This window comes from Neovison vison, chromosome 10 (assembly GCF_020171115.1).
Source record: "Neovison vison isolate M4711 chromosome 10, ASM_NN_V1, whole genome shotgun sequence".
NCBI classification, from domain to species: Eukaryota; Metazoa; Chordata; class Mammalia; order Carnivora; family Mustelidae; genus Neogale; species Neogale vison.
Genome location: NC_058100.1, coordinates 14,724,188 through 14,748,355, shown reverse-complemented (window position 1 = coordinate 14,748,355; position 24,168 = coordinate 14,724,188). Strand labels below are relative to the sequence as shown.

Sequence of the window (24,168 nt, the reverse complement as noted above, 5' to 3'; positions counted from 1 at the left end):
GTGTGAAAATCTCATGTTACTTAATGGACTGATTTGTCAGTTAAGTGCTGACTTAATGCTAACCATGCAAATAACATTATTCTAGCCCTGAATGGCACAGGGCTAGTTTTTAAATTGTTCTCTGAAGGAGAATTAGTAAATGTGCAATTTTGCCTCTAACTCTGCGCGGTCAGAAATGACAGGGAGCTGAAAATATCTGTCAAACTGCAAATACATAAGAGGCACTCAATAGTATAAATCATTTTGAATATTGTATTTTAATACATCTTTCCTTGGGAAAATGGGTCCTAGTAAAAGATGCATTTTAACAGTTCACTAAGCATTTGTGCCAAGTGCCTATTCTTAGCACCTGAATAAGAAGTGACTGTCACACAGCTGTTTTACTGACAGTCACTGAGCTTTGCCTCAAAGGTAACATTGTAGTCAGAGAACAATTCTCGACTTACTGAATTAGGAGATCACCCTCAACACAAAAGGCACAAGACAGACACAAACAAGCCCTCCTGCACACATCGTACCCAGGGCATTACCTGGATCCGTGTGCAAAGATACACTGTGCCCACCCCCGCACACGCACCCCCACGGCGAGTTTTAAAAAGGAAAGAAAAAGGTACCTACTCTTCCTCGTAGTGCAGGGAAAAAGATTCAGGCAGGCAAAGTTCTACCGAATCCATGTGCGACCGGCAACCATTATTCGTGCTCCCCAGCTATAAATCAAAGTTTCCTTGACAGAGCACAGTGCAATTAACACAAATGTTCTCCTAGTGACAAGCCTATAGGCACAGCCAGTTGGGACCAAAGCTCTCACACTCTCCTAATCAAGGACTTAAAGCCCCGATTGGAGCTTATTAATATGAAGTAGGGCTTTACATATGCAGTCCCACCGGCCCAGCCGCGCAGCCGATTGGGGGCCGTCTGCCCAATCAGGAGGGAGGCGACGGGAGGCTGCGGGCGGCGAGCGCGGCCGGGCAGGTAGGCAGGGCGCGGGGAGGCGCGGGGAGCCGCGGGGACCGGGCTCCGCCAGCGGCCGGGGAGAGGGCGCGGGGGCCGCAGCGGGCGATCGAGACGCTCCCGGGAGGCACCGTGCGTTCGCTTCTCGGTCTGTCTTTCTCCCTCGTTCTGGGAAGCTACACAAGAAACCCAACTAACTTAACTCTCGAGGCACTGGAGGGATTTGTCTCGGGCGTCCAACCCGAGCCCCATTTTGCCTGGAGAAGAAGAACGCACGCACACTCTCGGTGCCTTGGAGAGAGGATTCTGCGGAAGGTAGAGAATGCCTAAGTTTGTCCTGCCCGGGTCTGTGTTTCACACCCCCGGGGGCTGCTGCTTCGGCAGTGGCCCACTCCACCCCCCCCTCCCCGTTTATTCGTAATCGCGTCTTTTCCTGGTTCCCTGCTCCATACTGGGCATTGGGAAAAATCAAAGAGAGTCTTCTAAATTGTTCGGGCGTGGGAGCCCCTGGGAGGGTCCTCCCGGAGGTGGAATGCAGTTTTGCACAACTACAGAAGAGGAAATAGTGCTTCCGTCCAAACTGAGAGGATGCCGTTGCAAATTATGTGTGTAAACATTTCTTTACCTGCGGTCTCTCTACATACAGATACACAAGGCATAGCTTTTTCAAAGCAAAGGTAAACAACTCTAGGACAAATTGACTTCTCCAGTTACAGGGGTAGGGGTCTGAGGGCTGTATGGGGAAATAGTACATTAAATCCATCTCAGTGCATTTTGACAAAATACAGACTGCGTTTCCTCTCCATCCCCCCCACCCCCGCCTTGCCTGGAGAGCATTTCTACACCGTGCACTAAGTGTTCTTAATCACATACTTATTTCAATACAAGCTTCCAAACTGGAAGGCAAATACAAATGTATATGATTTTATCCAAAACATCAGTTTCCAAATGAAATGCAGTGTACATATTTGTTTCTATACATAACACACCCTGAATGTTAAAAAAAAAAAAAAATCAACGCAGAAACATTTTGTAAATCATCACACCGTCTGGCCATTATAAGGAATAGTTTCCAAGAGATAACAATTTAGGCAAACTAAGAATTCTCAATCAAAAACATTTTTTTTTTAAGGATGTAAGAAGAGAAGGTTATTTTCCCTTCAATAATGTAGAATGTGTTCTTAGTTTTCATATAACAAAGAGTTTTCTTAGGTCCTACTTGGAACTACAGGCTCTTTTATACTAGCAAATATATTGGAATAAATGCTAGCTATTGATGGGAAACTACTCCCTTATGGACAGTACTCCCACAATTTTGATGTAATTCAGCTCTACTGCTACCAACCTTTTGCATCTAAAGTGTTCCACGATATAAATAGTATATTCTTTGAGATCAAAATAAATTAGTTCAGATATTCAGTGTGTGTTGAAGTCACTAAATCAGAACTCAACTCTCTCTCAACCCTTTCAGATTTTCTAGGTCTTTAAAAAAAACAAAACACGAAAATAGAGCAGCCACATTAAAATTCAGAATGTAAAAATGACAGACCTGATTTGTCCCCCCACAGAAGAAAGCAATTCTCCTGCCATGTATTTGACCATATCTAAGATATGGGTCTGATTCCTTTTATTTGTGGTCTAAATTCTTACAAGTTTTTAGATGAGAACTCACATAGCAAAAACTGTGCCTGAGAATAGTGTATAAAAGCAGGTAGTAAAAGCTTAATTACCAGTAGCATTATGCTGTCTATATTGTTAAATGTGAACTCTGCAATTAAGATGTAAATTTGGTTGTGAGCAGTGAATTAAAAGAGCTTTGAGATGTAGAAGAAAATCCAAGCATTCTACAGACACCACCTCCCAAAAAAAAGGATTGTCTATTCAACCTAAAGTGAGACATGTAATCATTTTATAATTAAAAAAAAATAAATAAAGAGGCATTTGGAATAGAAACATGATTTTTCCAAAATAGAATTAAAGAAATATGGAAGCTAATACAGCATCAGAATGAAAGAAAACACCTTTGGTTCAAAGATTATGATCTACATTTCTGAACACTAAAATTCCCAGGGTAATTAATAGATCCAGTTGTATACATTTTTAAACAATGTCCCCAAAACAGAGTTCCTTTTTAATTTTTTTGTAAAGACACTTTAAAAAAATAATAATTTTATGTACTCGACCCACCTTAAAGCACTCAATACATTCAAATTTTGCAGAATCCCGCACTGTATTCAGTTTCTTTGCATTATCATGCTGTGACAGAACCTGTTTATTACTCCTCTGAAATGGCCTTTTAAAGACAAGATTTGTAGTCAATTATTTACCGATGGACCTTAAATCACCACATTTCATAGGAGTCATCGTTTACTTCCCAGAATTTTCTTATTTCCTTTTGGGTACTGATTTGCCCCATTAGGAACCACTGGATCTCACTGGTATATATTTTAGACATGTTTAGACTCTTCCGTGTGTCAGTCTCTTCTGTGTTCACAGACACAGGTACAAACAGACAGCGCATCGTCCCCACTGATCTCTCACTAACCATATTTCATCAGTGCAAGGTACAGTGTCCACTGAGCTAGCTGCTTTCTGAACGACCAGAAATATACCAGTGTATATACATACACGGATCTGTATGTTCCCGTTGGGATCAAAGTGTCACCTTTGCAAGTCAAGGACCTAAGATTACACGGACTGTCTTGAATCCAGTTTAACCAATTTGAAATTTAAAATAACATCTACTGCACTAAACCTGCAAGACAGCTTCCAGAATATTTCATAAACACGCAGCTTAGTCATCTCCAGAATCTTCCCTAGCCACAGTTTTCTCACCTTGAAGGAGGAAACAGTGGATAATCATGGGGAAATATACACATCATGAGCAATACTGAGCATACATCTTTTAGAATCTCAACAACAAAGGATACTGGGGGAAAAATGAAACAAACAAACAGCCTCGACTAAACACATATTGCTAATCAGTCAATACACTTCACAATCTTACCACAAGGAGTCTACCCAAAGCAGGAAAAAAATGGGACTAAATGAAAGAACCTCTTAGGACTATTTCACATGGAATATTAATCAATTAGTTAATATCCATCTATTACGCACCAGGCTGTGGGCCCATGCATAGTTTCAATCTCTTTTTCCTTAAACAATGCAGTCACAAATACCCACACAACTTCATCCTCAGGCCCTAACTCCTGCACAGACACCAGCAGAAAATATACTTCATTTCCATTTGAAAGAACAGAATGGCAACAAGCAAAACTCAAGTGCAAACAACACGTAGCTTCCTGTTTACTGTACTGGAAATTTTACTGTATTTTAGTCAGAATCCTTTCCTAAAACATTCGAACAGTGAATTCTTATGCTGCTAAGAGATGATGAGAAATGTTTCATCTTGCCATTATTGCATATTAACAGCTACTTTTAGTTTCCATCTTCCTTTTGTGAAAATTAACAGGACTAATCTGTCTTAAAATGCTTCTAGTTGTCACACTATTTTTGAAGCAAATTTTATTTTATATTGCACATCTGTCATTTGTTAAATATTTAAAACTCAACAAGGCATAACAAATTTAGATTTTCCGATTGCTTTCTAACCTACCTTTGTGGATCTTTCCTCAAGACCAGAAACCCTTAAAAAATCTCTTTAACTCTTTGAACCATCTTCCCTGCTGTCTTTGATAGCTTGTGTATAGTATAATGCACCATAATGCAAAAAGCAAGTCAAGACTATTACAAACTATTATCTTTAACTCTAAAAGAAAAGCCACAAACGAACATCCCTGCAAAAAAGAATCCTGCTGGGCAAACAGGAGGCTCAGACACCAGGATCCCTTCTGCATCCTCTGATGACCTGGGTGGCCCCGAGCAGGTCACCTCATGTACCTACCCCTCTTCTCCTCATCTGTGCATTGGGATTGCTTTTATGCTTTAAACCTGCTTAAGAACACACCTTTCCCAGTGGGAACGGGAAGTCTACTTTCCGAGAGTCAGTATGACTACTTTCCTCTCTATCACCACCAAATCTCCATCAATTCATCATACCTCGTCTTCTGCTGCCTTTCATTTCTAGGGCACAGGCTTTGATATTTAAATTATTGTCTCGATTGGCAAGAAGCAATCATTTCGACTGAAAGTGATCACTTCCACAGAAGCACTAATAAAAACCTCGCCTTTTGACAAACCTCTTGTCCTATAAATCCATCCCATTCCCAAATTACCAAGTCCATGTAAAAAGCCCATTCTCTGGGGAGCAATTACCTCACCTCTATAACACACCAAAAACTCTTTTCTCAGGGTTTGTGAAAGCGGGGGTGGGGAGAGTGGGAATCAAAGGAAGACAGAGAAAGTAACAGAGACAATTCGGTTTCTGTTTAATTAATTTAGGATTATTTCACTTTTATTTCATCAAGCTAATAAGATACATGGTAAAATATCAGGCAAGATTAAGTTATAAACTATAGTAGCTCCAAGGGGAAAAGCAACTTTAGTTACACTGTATTTCCAACATATGTACCCTGGTGAATTACTAGATGCATTTTCTAGTATCCTCTAAGCTTCCTATAACCTGTATGGCATATATTTACAGAGCAATAGTTAACATTTTGAGATTATACGTTAATAAGTGAGTTGCAGTTATATTCTTTCCTGAATGTTAAGCACCATGAGCTAAATGCAGAAAACATTCAAGGTCAATGTCCCGTTTTAGACCTTTTCAGGCAGCTGTAATATTATGATAATCAAGCTTAAAATATTCCTATAGAAAGAGTAAATTAGCCTTTTCACTTGAAAGATGATTATGATAAACAATAAACCTAAGAGAGGACAAAATCCCTATTTTTAAAAGCCATAAATTGTTGACTCAATCATGTGTGTGATAGTGTTGTCCAAAATAAAGGGGAGCTTAACTCTGAGAGGAAGGGGGAGGGGGAGGGGGAGAGTAGTGGAGACAGAGAGGGAGGGGGAAGTGGAACAAGTATGACAGATTTTAGAATAAGCAATACTTGCTTTGATACTAGCAAAATGATCAAATTATCCATCTTAAACACCCCATTCAACATCTATTCAAAGTTAAAAATGCATCGGGCCAAGAAACATCAAAACACACAAAGTATGTTTTTTCCTAAGTTAGAGGACTCTTGGACTCTCTTTGAAAGTTCTCTTTTCCTATTGTTCCCTTTAACCCTTTCATCCAAATTTTCAAAGGACCACTGTGGAGGGTGGGGGTGTTAAGTGAGCCCTGCAGCATCTGGTGTCCATATAAACAGGCTTAGAGCCTATTACTTTTTTTTTTTTTTTTAATGTTAGAACTGTCTGACATACTCTTCTAAGCTTCTTTTTTATAAATGAGCACATTTGATAAAAATCTGCTTTCCCCAAGCAAGGCAAATTAATGAGGGGTGCTTGTCTGTCATGCCTGGCCGAAGTCAGGAGACGGTGGAAGGTGTCCGTCCCTGGGAAGGTCTCACAGGCAGCTCCGCAGTCAACCTTGGGCTCCTGTTCCAATTACAAAGGATGAGGCTTTGGCCTAGGGTCACGCCACAGATCTAACTCTCAGTTTCCTTTGCTATTAAATGGGAAGAACAGGAAGAACAATCTTGTAAAACTGTTATGGGGATGAACTCCATGTACAGTAATTCAGCACCGAGTCTGGTCCTAGTTGGGGGTGGTGAGGACAGACCACCTGACCCGGTGGGCCAAGACCTTCTGACTTGTGCCAGCTGTCCTAGCTTAATAATTTACAGTTCTCCCTCCTTACACTCTCCAGAGTACCTCAGTTTGGATAAGAAATTTTACTGCCATTGTTCACATACTGAGCCTCCCATAAATGTTAGCCATGCTGTTTTTAAATCTTACTAAATGAAAGAAAAAATTTAAAGAAATGGCATTATCCGTTCATTTGGCCTTCATCTTTGGCAAGGAGTGCAAGGTGCTTCATGCAGAAAAGGAAACGAAGTGTTAAAGTATTTCCCCCGTGAACACAGTGGTACTGTTTGCCCTAAGAGGATACGGACTGCTCGCTAGAATACTGCCACGCACATATAGGCTCAGGATAATGAGAAGGGACGAAAGATGTCCCCCATGCAGCCAACCACTGTGTTCATGCATGAGTGTGAAGAAGACAGATTGGGAAATGTTCGATGATTCCGCTGACTCTCCAGACCATTCCATTGTCCTCTGTTTACCAAAAAGAAGGGGACAGAGACATTGCTCCTGGTCCTTTTCTCTTCCTTTAAGGCTTTCTTCCACAACCCTCTACCCTAGCAGTTCAGTCAATAATGCAGTTGATTTTATTACTATCCTGAGCACAAGCTCATTCACCCAGGAGCGACTTTGATCAGATATCTCAAGAACTCAACTTCTTCACAAGGCTTTGCTCTTGTTATACTGAATGGCCACTAATCCAGGGCAGAACACAAAGTCTGGGTAATGGAGAATTATGGACAGAGAAGGGCCACAGGCATGGTGAGTCCAACCTGGCTACCTTATAGGTGAGGAAAATGAGGCCCAGAGTGGTTAAGAGTCTTAAACCAAGTTTCACACTCAGGTAAATAGAAAAGCTCATATTAGAAAAGATTACGCGTCTCCTCTCCCCAGCGCTTACTTAGTAACAAGCTACTCATGTTCATCTCCTCGTTGTTGATAATATACCAGTGCAGGTACTCCAGCAGAGACACGAGAGCTCTGGGGGCAAAGGTCCCAAGGAAGAGACAAGGGACATCAGATCCCAAGACATAAATACCCAAGAGTATATACCAAACTGTCCTTTACTTTCTCCAAAAGCCTAGAAAGGTAAAAACAGTCACATATTTAAAAAGAAGTAGATCTGAATTGATAGACAGGAATTCTCTCTCTCTTCTCCCCAGGGAATTAGGTGTACTCTTTTTTTTTTAAGATTTTATTTATTTATGTGAGAGAGAGAATGACAGAATGGCAGAGGAGAAGGTCAGAGGGAGAAGCAGACTCCCTGTTGAGCAGGGGAGCTGGATATGGGGCTGTGGGACTCCATTCTGGGACTCCAGGATCATGACCTGAGCTGAAGGCAGTCGCTTAACCAACGAAGCCCCCCAAGCACCCGAGGTGTCCTTTCATAAACACAGTTTGACGATCATTTCATTTAGGGATCTGGGTTTTATGAAGTGGCCCCTCCCTTCCCCACCTTAACATCTCCCTCACCGTCATCTGTGAAACTGAGGGGTTCCCCAGAGCCAGCAAGGGCCCTCAGTAAGTAGTCCTGTCAATGTTACAGAAACACAGGAAGATGTCTTGAATGAATGAAGTGACGACCGGTGTTAATATTCGGTGTCTTGCTGCCATATTTAAAGATTATAATTTGGTTCAATTATTAGAGCACTATAGGGAATTTTAAGAAATACAATTTTATATAAATATATAAAATATATTTATGTGTGTGTATATATCTATATATATTTATATCTTTCTATATATAAAAGAAGTCAGTGGAAAGGAAGGAGCTAATAGAAAAAGACAAAAAAGAAGAAAAAAATGAGAGGACAAGGTCCACCATTCTCAGCTGCTCCAGCCCTTCTGGACCAGTTAGTTTTCTGAGAGATCGCTTTCTTCCTCCTCTTTCTATTTTCGTGTTCTAAATATTCATAGTGACTAAGTGTGAGATAATGAAAAATAATACTTATTATTAAACAATGCTGCCATGTCAGTACCTAAATCTATACCACTCAACCTGGGTAACATGAAAACGTTTTCTCATTTAACCTGACAGCTTTTGAAAATCACCATATCCCAGACATGTCCTGAAAATAAATACTTTTCTTATAAAAGCATTCAAAGATGGCGCTTGTATACAACATAAAAATTTCTATATTAAGGACTCGGGGTTTCCTTGCTTAAATGTTGACAAAGCTCCCAGGAAGAATGGCCACAGAGTTCCATTTCTTCGTGCCATTATGGAACGGCACTGAACACGGAAACACTTTCAGAAAGGAGGTGGATTTCTCTTCTTATGGGAGAGGAAGAAGGGACTTAATTAATCAGCAGAAAAAGACAAAGGTCTTGCCTTTAGGCCACTCTCTTCCTCTCTTAATGCCTGTAATTCTTTAACCAAGTCCTGCATATTTTGCTTGTGGTTTCATTCCAAGACCAAGACAACACTGATGAGAACACATGACATCAGGGAGAGACCAAAAAAAAAAAAAAAAAATATATATATATATATATATATATATATATGCAACAAAGAATTCCTTCCTCATTTTCCTGGTAGATTAAAATAACAGTAATGGGAAAAAAAGAAAAAATAAAATAAAATAACAGTTATGGTGATGCAATAGGGGACCTGGGGACAATAGTCACTCTGAAACCCTGGGGTCTTATCTCACCTGTGGTTTGTCACTAAACACACAGCTATTTGTGTCAGCAGCTTTATCCAATCAAACTTTGTGTTACAGAAAAGCAAATAACATAATTAAAGATCTCACTTTTTTTTTTTAATAGTTCAGTTACCACTTGAATTAGAACATTAAATAAATCAAAGCCAATTTTCATCAGTGAGAAAAGAAAAGAAACAGATTAATTCACCCTTGGATGAACTGAAACTCTACACAAAGAAGTAAAATTTAACAAAGGAAAAGATTTTTTGAACTTTATATTTTTAAAGTATAACCAGCTAAAGAAGTCAAGCTGGTTAGGAAAATTTTTAACTATAATTAATAACTAGAATATCCAGTATTTTTTTTCTTATAATTTAACATTAACAATGCAGTTTCACACATGCATCTTTTGTTCCTCAAAACAACACTGCGGAGCAGTTAGAAACTACATTATTATTATCCCCATTGTACTGATGACAAAACTGAGGTCCAGTAGTTTATTTGCTTGTCCAAAGACATTTCCATTGTTAGGTTGCAAAGTCAGGACCTAAATTTCTTCTTATTATTATTTTTTTTTTTTTAATTCCACTTGTCTTGCCCTCCTAATCTTAAGCAGTTTCCCAAAAGTCTTGTGACATCCTCTTAAAGAAGACACACAGGAATACAGAAAGCACTCACCAGTACACATTTTTGCTCCCCAAAATAGTTTTGTTTTAGGAAAGTGAAATAAAGCTGCTCTGACCAATTGTACACCATATCCCTTCCTTTCTTACTGAAAAAACACACATTTTAGAAGCACCAACTGTACCAGGCCCTGTGTAAACTTCCTAGGATAAACATATACCTTAGTAATGAGAAGGTAAGATACAGAAAAGGGAACCTGCGGCCTCGGTCTCCCCTCTCCATCACTGATTTCACAGAAAGGTTTGGTATATCCTTCTGTTCATTAGTTTCTCTTCCCCAAGTTTCAAAGTAATGTAACTATAGTCTGATTCTAGAATATCTAAGCCAAAGAACAAAGACGCCTAAGGAGGAACAAAACAGTAGCACCCGCATTTTTAAAAATTAAATTAAAATTTAAAACCAACCTATTTGTCTGGAAATTTTCCAAGATTTCATCATTAATAAAAAGGAACTATAACCACTCATATAATGTAACAGGTCTATAAACATTGGTGTTCTCTTCAGGATTATTCTATTTGATCTCTCCAGTCTTTCCAGAAGTCTGTAGAAGGAACATGCACGGCATACTGCCAGGTGTCTTAGTCCTGGCTCTAGGACAGCTAGGAAGATCTTGAAGGAAACATGGCCACATTTTGTTTTCTCTATTAGCGAAGATGATTAAATGAGACAGTATGAGCTTTAATGGGTTCTTTCTGTGGTCAGAGTCTCCCAGTTTGGCCCCACCACTGGTTTCGTTCCCACCGATTGAGCAGTTAGTCCTATTCAATTATTCAATCCCAATCAATACTTTGAGATGTACAGTATGTGACTGTAAACATTTTGTTTACTTCTACCAGACTTAATCCATGAGCTCTTACTGAGTGAGAAAGTTAACATATTTATAAATAAACCAGGTGGTATTGCAAAGAATGTATTCCCTTCTTCGTAATCTTGGCTGTCACTTAGCGACAATGCTTAGCAACACCATTTACAGAGTACACAGAACACCCTTCCGATCCTTGGAGGCCAGCGAAAATGTCTCCTCTTTCCAGGGGTCCCCAGACTGAATCAGTGGCTCTCTCCTGTGTCCCATAATGCTTTGCACTATCGACATCCTCTAACTGGCTTGTATCAAGGTACGTTGGGCTGTGCTCTCTGTGTGTGTTCTCCATTTAGAAAACTTCTTGATAGCTTTTAATAATATATGCAGTACTTAGCACTGTAATCTGGACATTTTAGGCTCAATAAATATTTGCCCAAGAAATGGCTGATTTTGGCCAAAATCATCACATTCATGCTTCTTGGGTTTTTTGTAATTGAGTTTCCGCCAGTCAGTATTTTAATGGCTCCAATATATTTAGTCTTTCAGAATCAACTACTCACTGAATGAAACTATATTTAAACTCCTGAGTAAAGAAGTATTACTATTTTTTAATTCCTCTCCCTCCCTTGCCCTGTAGATAAAGAGAAAATGGTGACTGTGTTTCTCAGTATTTGCTTCACTCTTTTTTTTTTAAGATTTTATTTATTTATTTACTTGAGAGGGAGAGAGAGTGTGTGAGCCGTGGAAGGACCAGCGGGAGAAGAAGAGAGAGGATTTTTTTTTTTTAAGATTTTATTTGTTTATTTGACAGACAGACAGATCACAAGTAGGCAGAGAGGCAGGCAGAGAGAGAGGGGAAGCAAGCTCCCTGCTGAGTGAAGAGCCCGATGCGGGGCTCGATTCCAGGACCCCGGGATCATGATCTGAGCTGAAGGCAGAGGCTTTAACCCACTGAGCCACCCCGGCGCCCCAGGAGAGAGAATCTTAAGCAGACTCCCTGTTGAGTGTACAGCCTGATACTGGGCTCCATCTAAGGACCCTGAGATCATGACCTGAGCAAAAATCAAGAGTTGGACGCCTAACTGACTGAGCCACCCAGGAGCCCCAGTATTTGTTTTATCCTTAGAAAGGGGTTGCGCAGTCATGACAAAACCCTGCCCTGTTCCCAACCCACCACAGAAGAGAGGCTATAGAACAAATACTTCCTAGTTTTGAATCATATTTAAAATTATATTCATAAATAAATCTACATCCTCATGTAGCCCTGCCTGGTCTCAGGTAACTGAATGATTTACTTAAGAGCTTGATTTTCTGGTCACTATACTAATCTCTTCTTGAGAAGGAGCGTAAGAAGGAAAATTCCAAAGTGGCAGTTTCTAGCATTTAATGAGTAGCCTTTTGAGACTCTAGCATTCATCGAAATCTTCTGATTCTAAAGAGTTAAACAGTACTTTAGCACAAATATTTATCCCCTCAAATTAATACGCGGCTGCTTTATAGGTTAAGAGTTTAAAAAAAAAAAAAAAAAAAAAAAAACCAAACTCTGAAGTTTCCCAGTCTTGCCCAGAGAAGTGACATGTGGTGGAAAGAAGGCTTAAGAAACAGTGATTCTGTGGTGCCTGGGTGGCTCAGTGGGTTAAGCCTCTGCTTTCAGCTCAGGTCATGATCCCAGGGTCCTGGGATGGAGCCCCACATCCCCACATTGGACTCTCTGCTCAGCAGGGAGCCTGCTTCCCCATCTCTCTCTGCCTGCCTCTCTGCCTACTTGTGATCTCTGTCTGTCAAATAAATAAATAAAATCTTAAAAAAAAAAAAAAAAGAAATAAAAGAAAAGAAACAGTGATTCTTCTTAGTCATCTGTAACCTTGGCCATAACATTTCATCTCATGGTGCTTCAATGAAGAATGTGATTGGGCTAGTATAGTAATAGAAGTGTGGGTCCCAGACTAGCAGAATGTACATCAACTGGAAAGCTGGTGAGCATTGCAAATTCTCAGGCCCCACAGGCTGGAAGTTAGAGGTTGGAACCAGCAATCTCTTTTATTAACCCCTGGAAGAGATTCTGATATTTGCCAAAGTGTGAGAAACACTGGGCTAGAGGATCACTAATTTTTTTTTTTTTTTTTTTTTTTGCCTTAAAATTCTTTAGCAGCAGTCTTAGGAACACAGAGCTTCTATTATAACAGATTGTTCAGAATTCACTTTGTTATTCACTTACTGCCGACCAGGTTTTTCAAAGTTCATGTGTCAATGCATTGAGTGTTATGAATCAATCCTACAACAACAAAAGCCAAAATAAGCAATAATAAACAAACAAACAAACAAATAAATGACTGCCTCTGACTGCCACGGCTAATTCAAAGACAGGAATATAGTTCTTGAACATTTAGAAAATCCTAAATTCAGTGTTTTTTGTTTTTTGTTTTTTTTTTTTTCCTTCGTGTATGTTCACTGGTTTCACTCAGCTCTTCCTGATTCAAGATCTGAAGGAAAAACCTGAAAATCCTGAGGGACAGATATGGTGACTGGACAAGCTATAGACACTGTTTCCTTCCTTGGTTCAAGTCTGGCTTCTACCAGGCTTTCGCTGGTGTGCTCCTGGGCTGGTGGGTTGACCTCCTCTTTTTTTAACATGGTGGTGATTCTTACCACAGGTTATTCAGAGGATTAAATGAAATGGTCTACAGAGCAGTGGTTTCAACCTTTGAAAAAGTGGGATCCCCAGGCTGCACCTCAGCCAATTAATTTATAATCTCCAGCATCAGGAGTTTTTTTATATCTCTCCAGGCGCATTCAATACGCTGCCGAAGTTGAGGCGGGAGAACCCGCGGTAAACTGCTCAGCACAGGGCCCGGCATCATTATGTCATCATGACTGAACCATAGGAAGGAAGTAAAAGAAAAAGCACGAATGTGGATACTGGACCACCTAGTTGCAATCCTGGCTTTCTGGCTTGCTGGCTTAGTGATCTTGGGCAAGTACCTGAAGGTTTTGTCTCCGTGCTCCCATCCATTAGAAGAGCAACCAAACTGCTATAGCTCCATAGATTAAGCATACCGGAATTAGAGTTAAAAAAAAAAAAAAAAAAAGAAGAAAAAAAAGAACAACAATCAACAAGAAGGAAGAGAGGAGAAAAAAAATACTTGTCACACTTACTTCATCAGGTATTAACATAAACAAATGAGATCATGTAAACCCAAGCTCCCCGTGAATTATGCAACTATAAGGAAAGATTTCTCTTATATATAGTGTATAAAAACTACTTCTAACCTGCAGAAGTGTCGTGGCCCACGATACGCGTCCAGTCACTAAATGCAAGTGACTTCTAGACCTACTCTAGTCCTGCGGATGAAGCATCAGGTTTTGGTTCCTGAGGCCACGCTAACGTCCCCGAGCCCAACAGTAATCACAGAATGAGATCATCCAGCTCCGGGCTGGAATAACAGGGAGAATTTGTGAAATGACAGAAGCCTCAGTCTCACCCAAACTCACTTGGGTGGGAATCTCTGAGGGCAGTATCCCAGCCGTGGTGTTTGGGGGGGAAAAGTCCACTGGTGATTTCAAATTCTGCAACCCACGTTGAGAAAGAGAGGGGAAAAAAAGGTGAAGCTGAGCATTATCTCCAGGGGCTCAAGTCCACCTGAAAAGCATTCTGGGCCTCAGCTCTCATGTGACGTCATGCTAAAGAGCCAGATTTTCATGGATCCATCGTTCTTTAAAATTTAACTAAAATTAAGTCTACGACATTAAAGCACTTCGGAGAAAAAAAGGGACCTATACAGTGTTAATCACTGGGATGTTAAGCATCATTTAAAAGTATATTCTAGGGGCACCTGGGTGGCTCAGTGGGTTAAAGCCTCTGCCTTCAGCTCAGGTCATGATCTCAGGGTCCTGGGATCAAGCCCCGCATCAGGCTTTCTGCTCAGCAGGGAGCTTGCTTCCCTCTCTCTCTGCCTCTCTGCCTACTTGTGATCTCTCTCTGTCAAATAAATAAATAAAATCTTTAATAAAAAAAAAGTATATTCTAACACTGTGCTTCAGAATAAAAACAGATGTGATATGCTTAAATGGACTATTATTATGGTATCATAAACAATGAGATTTAGTTGCTTTTCATTTTCTTCTCTATATTCTTATTCATTGTTTGCAAGGTTTTACGATGAATGGATTAGGACTCTAACAGATAATCACAAATGGAACTGAGAACTGGGGTGGGGGGCAGTGCTAAATGGGTAAAGCAGATGCCAGATCCAAGAGAGGAGGGAAATCTGCTCATTTATAAGTAAAACATTCTAGAACTTTCAAATTGCTGGCAGACTCCTGAAGATGCATGCCTGTGTTTCACTTCTCTCTGCTTTTCCCTGTTCTTTCTGCTTAGCAAAATCCTACTTATCCTTAATACTTAGTTCACCCTGGGGGGTCAGGGAGGCCTCTTGTAGGACAGAGACCCCAGCATCTTCTATCAGCTCCACTAACCAAATGCTATTGACGTTTTCCTCCTCGTCGACTGATTCTCTGAGGACTATAAGCTTCTTGAGAATAAAACTGTGTCCTGTTCATCTTTATAAATAATCCCAGCTCTTAGGACAAGTGCACAAAAGGTGATCTCCAAAGACTCATTAAACTGAACTAAAAAGCTGCCTGGCTGTGGGAAATAGAAAGGAATTCCTAAAGAGGCAAGAATAAGATGTCATGCAATTATAGCTTTATTTTTTTAATAACACTTAGCAAGGAAGATTCCTATACATAAACTGTCTTCCATGTTCTTGCCGACCAGCTACTTGAGGTTTAGCAACAGAGCTGCCAAGGACCCTTGCCCACTGGATTTCCTGGTAGGTGCTTTGAAATGCTAATGTCTGATTCTCTACGGGTTGACTCGGAGAGTCTACATTGCTGCTTCTCAAAGTCAAGCATCAAGATTACCTGGAAACTGTTCATGTAAATTCTCAGGCCCCACCCAGAACCGCCCCCTCCAACCCCCCCGCCCCAGGGGCCCAGAGATCGGTTTCATCAAATCTTCCAGGTGATTTCAATGCATGCTCAAGTTTGAGACCCACTGGTCCAAACCAAAGGATTTAGAAGAAAAACGAAAACACAGTCACCGCGTTCACCCTCTTTTCAAAGTCGATTTCCCTACGAAGGCTCTTTTATATCCATGGAAAGCCCAATTCCTGAGTAAGAGTCTCAGAACAGAGCAAGACACAGCTAAACCTAAAATTCCCACCTCTGGCCCCTCCAGAGAATGAGGCTGAATGCAAAGGCAAACCTGTCTCTTTTCTGTAGTCTATCCAGGCGGATGCCTTCATTCTTCACTCCTTCCCAGCAGATTGTCTTGTAAATGTGGCCACCGCCACATCTTCAGTCCTGAGTCTGACTCCTGACCTCGGGAATGTTCGCCCCTTCCCTGCTGAAGAACCACCCCTCGGATCACTGACTTGCTATTATTTTATGCTTAATAGGCCTGACCTGTGCAATATTTTTTATCAGGCTACAGTCCTATCTCTAAATTCTCTATTTTGAATGAATACCGATTTTGTGACATGAAGTCTGCTATATAATGAAATGCAAACAAGGAAAAGGCTAAATCAGTTTACAAAAAATCTATTTGTCAAACAGTGTGGAGATGTTCCCAATTTCGTCTGGGTCGTTCATGCAGCTCTTGATAAGGGAGTTAAAATGTAGCCGCTCGCCGAATGAAAATAAAGGCATCGGCACCACAGATATATTTTCCTTTCAAAATCTTTGTTGTAACTTGTGGCTAATTAAATGCCCTTACACAGGAGACGTATACACGCAAAGAAAAATCGGAGATTTTGCAAAATTCTTTACAGGGGAGCCAGGGTTCAGAGAGGAGAGCAGCCCTAGCTCCCACATACCGTTTCTTATATTTCATTTACATTTCTATACAGCTTCATCAGCCTGACAAAAAAATCACAAGGGGAGGCCTTTTTTGTTCAATTTTGGATTTAGAGAGATTTTTAAGGCCTGCAAAGGAATGCACTTAACATCATAAAAAAGAAGAAGGAGGAAAGGTAACCCTGTCCTTGATGTTGTGGAAAAAATAATGCTTCCCACACACCTTTCTCTAAAACCAACACAGTCACTAAAAAATTATCAAGAACTTAAAGGGTTCCAATGTTTATTTGTAACTATCGGCCTCACCCCGAGAAATTATTTGCAGGCAAAGGTGTTCTGTATCAAACTTGACATTTATTGGAATGGCTTTGAATTTACCATGTCCCATTTATCAACATGAGATTTTATATATATTGACATTCCTCAATTTTTTCACCTTCTGAGTTAACTTTCCATTGGACAGATTTTAAAGTGTTAATTTTCAGTAGAAATTTTTTTAATCATGTAAGAAACTGGTTCTTCCCCCCTCCCCCGCCCCGCAACTGGCACTGACTTATCACAGCCCCTCTCCTGTGCCTTTTCTCTTCTTTCACAATCTTGTCCCCAACAGGGAAGACTGTCCAATGTAACAAAACCGTATTGGAGAGCAAAACAGAACGTTGTGTAAAGAGACAGCCGTTCCTAGAGAACCTGAAGTTCTCTCTGGGGTCAGCGTAATCTAGAACAACCTCTTTATACCTGCTGGCAATCCTGTGTGACCACACATGTGGATTTCCACAACCCTGTCCCAACATGCCTGTAACACACCCTCCCCCATCTCTTTGTCACCCGGAAACTCAGAAAGATCTTCTCCCTGGAGGCACAGCTTATCCTGTCTTCCCTCTCTATTCTCATTTCTGTTTGCACCTAATTTTATTTCTCGCGTTCAACTCTAAGCTCCTTGAAGGCAGGAACCCTGTCTTGCTCATCTGTGCATGTCTGGAACACAGTTCAGGACCAGGCAGAAGACGTTCAAGAGCTGTTTTCCAAATGAATGAACGCAAGTACCATTGGGCGCACGCCTACTGAGCGCTGAATCATCACTGTCGTACAAAGAGTAGGTTTTCCAACTCTTCAGTCATCAAAAAAATACCACACTTTTGCATGTAAGTGATGAGAATAAATATGTAAGTTTTTCCAAGACCTACTGGTTTTATAGTGAAATCATCTCTATATTCTCAACATTAAATTCCAAATGGCCGAACCTCCTAATGAGTGGTTTAACTGGTCTCTCCATTTTTCTGCTTCTTTTTCAACTCCTACGCTGTTCTCAAGCACTCTGTTCCATGTTTTCTGTTGCTACGGAACAAAATCACGATTCTTGTAACCCGAAATTCAAGTCTGTTCACAATCTGACATAATCCTCTTTCCTGGCATATTTCTCATAATTCTGCATCAAAAAACCTAGGTATACCAACCTCCATTTCACCTGAACATACTGAAAGCACTCCTGCCTCTGGGATTTTTGCTCCAGCCACTCCCAATGCCCCCGTTAACATTCTTAGTAGGACACAGTCCATTCTACTTGGGAGACAGGAGGAAGGAGACAGGTTTTCTGAGCTAAGCCTTGAAAAATGGCAGGAAAGATATTCAGGGTAGGTGAAAGTCTGTCTTTTTTCTTTCTTTCTTTTTTTTTTTTTTTATTAAGATTTTATTTGTTTATTTGAGAAACAGATTGTGACAGAGATAGCAAGAGAGAGCACAAGCAGGGAGGAATCAGGCTTCCACTAAGCAGGGAGCCCTACGTGGGCTTGACCCCAGGACCCCAGGATCAAGACCTGAGCCAAAGGCAGGTGCTTAACCGCCTGAGCCACCCAGGTGCCCCAGTGGAAGAGTCTGTCTTTAATGACAGAAGAGAAACCTAGAATCACCCTTTTTCAATGGACTGTAAGTTCCTTGAGGACAGGAGCTTCCTGATTCATTTTAACAGCCTCTGTCAGAATGGCTTGTATTTGCCAGTTGACTGATAAATACTTATTTAATGAGCCTTTACGCATTCCTGCACTGACCCTCTCTAAACCTTTAATATGTTATCTTGCCTATCTTGCATATACTAGGTACTCAATAAATACCAGTTAAAGGAATGACTGATTTCTTAATCTTTCAGTTGTTTGAAAAGTGAAAAATATGAGAAGAGTGAATAAGATTTCAGTTACTAAGAAAAAAAAACTTACAAAGAAAAATTAATGGTTGGGAACACACAATATGCTTATTTTGTTGACACACCAAAAATAAACTTCATTTAAAAAGTAGTTAAAATGTTGTGTTCACATCGCCCTCTGGTGTTAGACTTGCCCAGACACCAAAAAAAACCTTAAAACTTCAAGTTTTGGGAGATTTTTTACCTCAAGAAAAGGGAGAGTTCTGCCTTCCGTGATACATGCAAAATGGAGCACTGAATGAGAAGGGTAGTGTGTCTCTACTTTGCTTCAGTTATTAAAGATGGAATTCTGAACTCCCACAAGGTCTGGAGCCTCCAGTCTACCTGCTTCATGGCGCGAGTTCCTCCTCTGGTCAAAGTCACAGCCTTGCGGGAAGAGTCATTAGAAACCCAGGCACAGAGGCTGCTCGTTATACTACCGCGAACTGTAAAAGGTGTGCTTTCCAACTGCAGACACGAATTTGCCCCCGTGGCATACAGCACAAGTTTCTCTCTTTGCCAAATTTGCTAAGTATGAGAAAAGAAGTCGATCCCAGAACAAAAGTTAGAATATGGATGGGGCGCCTGGGTGGCTCAGTGGGTTAAGCCTCTGCTCAGATCATGATCTCGGGGTCCTGGGATGGAGCCCCGCATCGGGCTCTCTGCTCAGTGGGGAGCCTGCTTCCCTCTCTCTCTCTCTGCCTCTCTGCCTACTTGTAATCTCTGTCCAAAAAAAATCTTAAAAAAAAAAAAAAATGTTATAACACAGGCACAATCCAGACATTTGCTCTGAGTGGTAGGAATGTGGGCCAAGGTGGCAAAAACAATACACCATCCTCAAAGTGACCCTGAGTATCATGGGATAAACAGCTCAGTCATAAAACCGTGTCTCTGGCTATGCCATACAATTTAGTAAATCCTGCATATTAAAAACACAAAGTTACTGGTCCTCAGGGTAATTTAATTTAGAGGGTTGGCTTAAATTTTTTCCAAGAACAAAGAGGATATTTGAAGGAAGTCTTGGACCCAGAAACATAAACCAGAAGCAGATCTTGGCACGATTCCGGTCAAGAGTTTGCCCAGCAGGCTGTTCGCCACAAAGCGCTCTCCCATCGCCAGCATCGTCTGCATCGTCCCCATCCTCCCCCGTCGGGTTCATGGTCAGCGCCACTCCCGGTCACAAGCTGATCATGTGCTAGGGCTGGGCTCAGCATTTCCTAGAGTGTAGCCCACCTCAACTTGATAATAATCTTCATAATATTCCAGATTTCCTAATTAGGAAACTGAGGCCTCACCCCACTCCTGGGACACTTGACCGTGCTCTAGCCATTCTATTTCCAGCTGCCAGGTTCCAGACCTTCCTCTACTTGCGATTGCTCTGAACTCGGTGCCACATGGAGCGTGGGTCTGTTCCTTTATTCTGGATCCCTCTTTTCAACTAAGGTGCTGATAGAGAGGTATGAAAGGGTTAAGTGCTTTAAGAGAACAAAGCTGAAGGGATCAATCCAAGGAGCCATGGGAGAGTAAGAAATGCATGATCTGCTAGTGCCTCTTTAACTTTGTGTCTAAACGAATGGCAAGAAAATAAGGAATACCACCAAACTTCAAGGCATCAGATCAATTTATTTATTTATACTATGCCTGGCAAGCATTTATCACATTGTTGTTAGCACTGTACTAGGTGCTAAGCAAAATATTTACACACAAGAGAGATGTAAGCCTACATCTCTTCCTTAGAGAGTAAACATCAACTGTACAATATTCAGAGACTAACTCATTTGATGTTTCAATCAAACCCCTTACCTCATCGGAGTCTAGCCCCGCGTGCTTGCGTCGCACACGCAGACACAGCCACGCCCCCTGAACACACTCCCCAGAGCACAGGCTCAACACCGCTAGGAATCCACGGACCATCGCCAAAGAGTTTCAAAATACAGGCAACAATTAAAAAGTAAGTTTGAGAAATGCACACAACATAGGACTTATAGAGGTTATTTCTGCGTCTCACCATCTTTATTCCTGGCAATGCATGCTGTGTTACCTATGAGTAGTTTCTTTTTGGCTAAAAATGTGTCCCATCTTCCATCTGTTCTTCTAGCAATATTGCTGGCCTCCTGCCACTGGAGCTTCATCAGCCTTCATGATGTCATTTGACTAGATTTTCTCTAGTACCCATTTGTTTCACTCTCCAGGTGAGATCAGGCAAGTACATTTTTCTGTAGTTCCCTGAGCAGGTTTTAATTTTGGTTCCATATTAGCAAATGCCTCTGTTTCTGCTCTATTTACCAAAGTTTGCAGCGTACTTTGCTAGGGTCAAAAAGTAGAGTCTTAAGTTCCTCCAGAAATTGCTGGCTGGACCATGCAAGGACTCAGCACAGGACCGTCATTTCCCTTTTTATAACCAGACGTCATTTAGAGCTAGGTCTCCCAAAGATACCACTCCCTGACTTTTCTCATCTGCTCTTGAATTTGGCTTTTCCTTCTTTCATTCATTTCATAAACACTGACCCAGTACTTGCTCTGTTCCGGTCACTGTGCTAGGGAAAGGAATCTTTACCCTCTTGCGGTGAAAGGCTACGGTGACCCCCTTTGCCCATGCTCTAGGCCCCTGCATCGAGCCATGCAAGCTGCTTGGGCTACTGGCTGGGAGGCGGCACGACCTTCCAGTCAGCGTTGCCCCTTACGAGGAATTTGTCCTTGACCGAGTTACTTAAGCTCGCTGTACTCCGCTTCCTCATCTTTGCAAGACAGACTCAACAGTGTGGCTACTATTTTTTAATCTGTTACGGTGATTTATAGTTATATGTCAGTCTTCATTATAGGGCAGTTATTTGGGTATGAAACTCACTCTGCAAATTGTAAAGAAATATATAAGTATCAAGTGGTATTATTATGTGATAGAGGATTCAGTAAGTTTTACAGCAGAGTTTTCGTCAAAGAAAAACAGAAATCGTTTGTCAAGCGCTTCCTATGTCCCCAGCACTACGCCGTGCACTTCACATACATGATTCTGTTCTGCCTCCAAGAGGTTTGGTGAGATAAAAATAACAATAGCCTTCTTTTACTGTGTAAAAAATCTAATTTAATGTTAATCATATATATATATATAAATAGATAGTATCATGATTCCATTTTGGGAAGAAATGAAAAAAAGGAAATGAAACTCAGACATTAAGTGACCCAAGAAAACCCAGGCAGTAAGTGACAGAACCAAGATGTGACCCCGGGACCCTCTGTCACTGGCAGCTGTGCTTTTTCTGCTATGACACATGCTTTGCATGGATGGGAGGAAGGTAAGGTGGGCCCCAGGGAGGCTGATTAAAAGAAAGAGAAGACCGGACCGATAAAGCATGGATACTTATAGGCAAAATCACCTCATGGGCAAAATACTAATTTCATGCATATCATGTTCTACATTCCACTTTGGTATCCACAGAAGTGGAAATGGAAGAGATGTCGAAGCCAACTTTTTAAAAGAATTCTTTGCTTAAAGTTCTTCATTTTCAAAGCATTTTTTTTTCTTATATGATAACAGAACAAAAATTGGATCAAATTAGAAAAATGCAGATCAGTTTTATTAATTTTTAAAGGAATCACTTGTAAGAGTTTATCATTCATTTATACTCTGTAGCTGACAATTCTTCTGTATAAATAGATGGGCCTGGGGTGAACCTCTGAAGAAAGACTAAAAGTACCCACTGGGTCTTCACCCCTTAACTTGGAGATCTTAGAGAGCTGTTACACTAAGGCAACCAGAATCCGTTCCCGAAGCCAGAAACTGCCTACTCATCAAATACACGAACCGCGTGTGCACTATGTCCCCCACACCCCCCCCACACACCATTCATCTTTGCTTTGTCATCCTTATTTGCATAAAATTCCAGACATTTCCCTTAAAACAGCTTAATTTCACTTAAAATTTTTTTTCTTCAACATATTCAAAAGGCCTGGGATTAATATCAGTAACAATCAGTAGGACTTAGCAAAGGAAACCTCATCTAAGAACCCAGGAAACTGGCCCTAATGGGATTGACACATTTTATAGGCCTACCTGTTTTATGTTGTTCATTTCTAGCACAAACATAGCGCTTTAAAGCTTCCAAAATCCTCGTACATGCATAATCTCCTTTAGCCCCTTTACCTATTTGTGAAATAAATAGTATTAGCTTTCCGGCCCCATGGATTCTGAAACAAACACCCTGAGAGGTTATTGAAACTGCCTTGGAACAAGTCAGCTCATCAGGGGCAGAGAGAGACAAACTCCAAAGTCATGGCCCCGTTCTCCCAGCCTTCCTCTTTCTGTTCCAGCACGATCTTCCATCCCCCAGCCCACTGGGTGGCAAGACCACAGATAAAAGAAGGGGAGTGCTCGCCTACCTTTGTCCCAGTGCTGGGTCCTCACGAGATAATCTGTACAGCTTGGTCCCTTGGTAAGGCTCCTTTACATCATCAAAACACGGTGTAATGAAAGGGCTGAACCCCTGTCCCCTCCCCCACCCTGGCCCCACCAGCAGTTTCTCTCTGATTTCTCCAGATATCCCTGATACAGGAATGTGGAAGAACTGAACGTACAGGCAACAACCACTGCATATCCTTCTAAACGAGGTATTACGCTTCTATCAAACACTTTACAGACGCTTAATACCAAAATATCTATAGGTTCTTTCTCTCCAATCTGGGCTCTACCATGAACTTCGGACTGTCATTCAATCTCTTTAAGCCTCAGTTTACTGATTTTTACAGTGAGAGAAGTGGACCAACTTAAACAAAGAGTATATTCAAATAGGAAAACCTGATTAATCTATGAAAACGGCATTTTGGTATAAGTCAAGGAACACCAATGTTCAGGAGACAAACAAACAAAAACCCCACAAACAAACACAAAAAACCCCACATGATTCCTGAGTGCTGTCCCACCAAACTTCACCCTTATTTTGTATACAGTGTTGCTTATAATGTTGCTTATTCCATCAACTCCATTTGGCTTTGGTTTCCCGCAAATGAACTAGAAAGGAGATTTTTTTTTTTAAAGATTTTATTTATTTATTTGACAGACAGAGATTATAAGTAGGCAGGGAGGCAGGCAGAGAGAGAGGGGAGGAGGAAGCAGGTTCCCTGCTGAGCAGAGAGCCCAATGCGGGGCTTGATCCCAGGACCCTGGGATCACGACCCGAGCCGAAAGCAGAGGCTTTAACCCACTGAGCCACCCGGGCGCCCCTAGAAAGGAGATTTTATAAAGATTAAATCTATGATGTTGGTCATGTGTGCTTTGAATAATAAATACTCCTGAAATAGAGCCCTTATTCTTAAAACAAAAATCTTGGGGCACCTGG

General features: G+C 41.1%; 1 protein-coding gene across 11 annotated transcripts in view; it reads right to left on the bottom strand.

The window, feature by feature from the left end:
• The window catches only part of ESRRG (estrogen related receptor gamma), a 622,952-nt gene that overhangs the window by 227,609 nt on the left and 371,175 nt on the right, over window positions 1-24,168 (bottom strand). The window contains exon 1 of one of the 11 annotated variants that reach the window (XM_044266833.1): window positions 3,139-3,217. The exons of 8 other annotated variants lie outside the window; for them this stretch is intronic. Coding sequence is in view for 1 of the 3 variants with exons in the window: in XM_044266830.1 (XP_044122765.1) it covers window positions 619-674 (56 nt within the window). In the remaining 2 variants the exon portion in view is untranslated. Of the gene's footprint in view, window positions 1-614; window positions 782-3,138; window positions 3,218-24,168 lie in introns of those variants that run through there. 2 more of the 11 variants (XM_044266830.1, XM_044266839.1) reach the window with 2 other exon arrangements.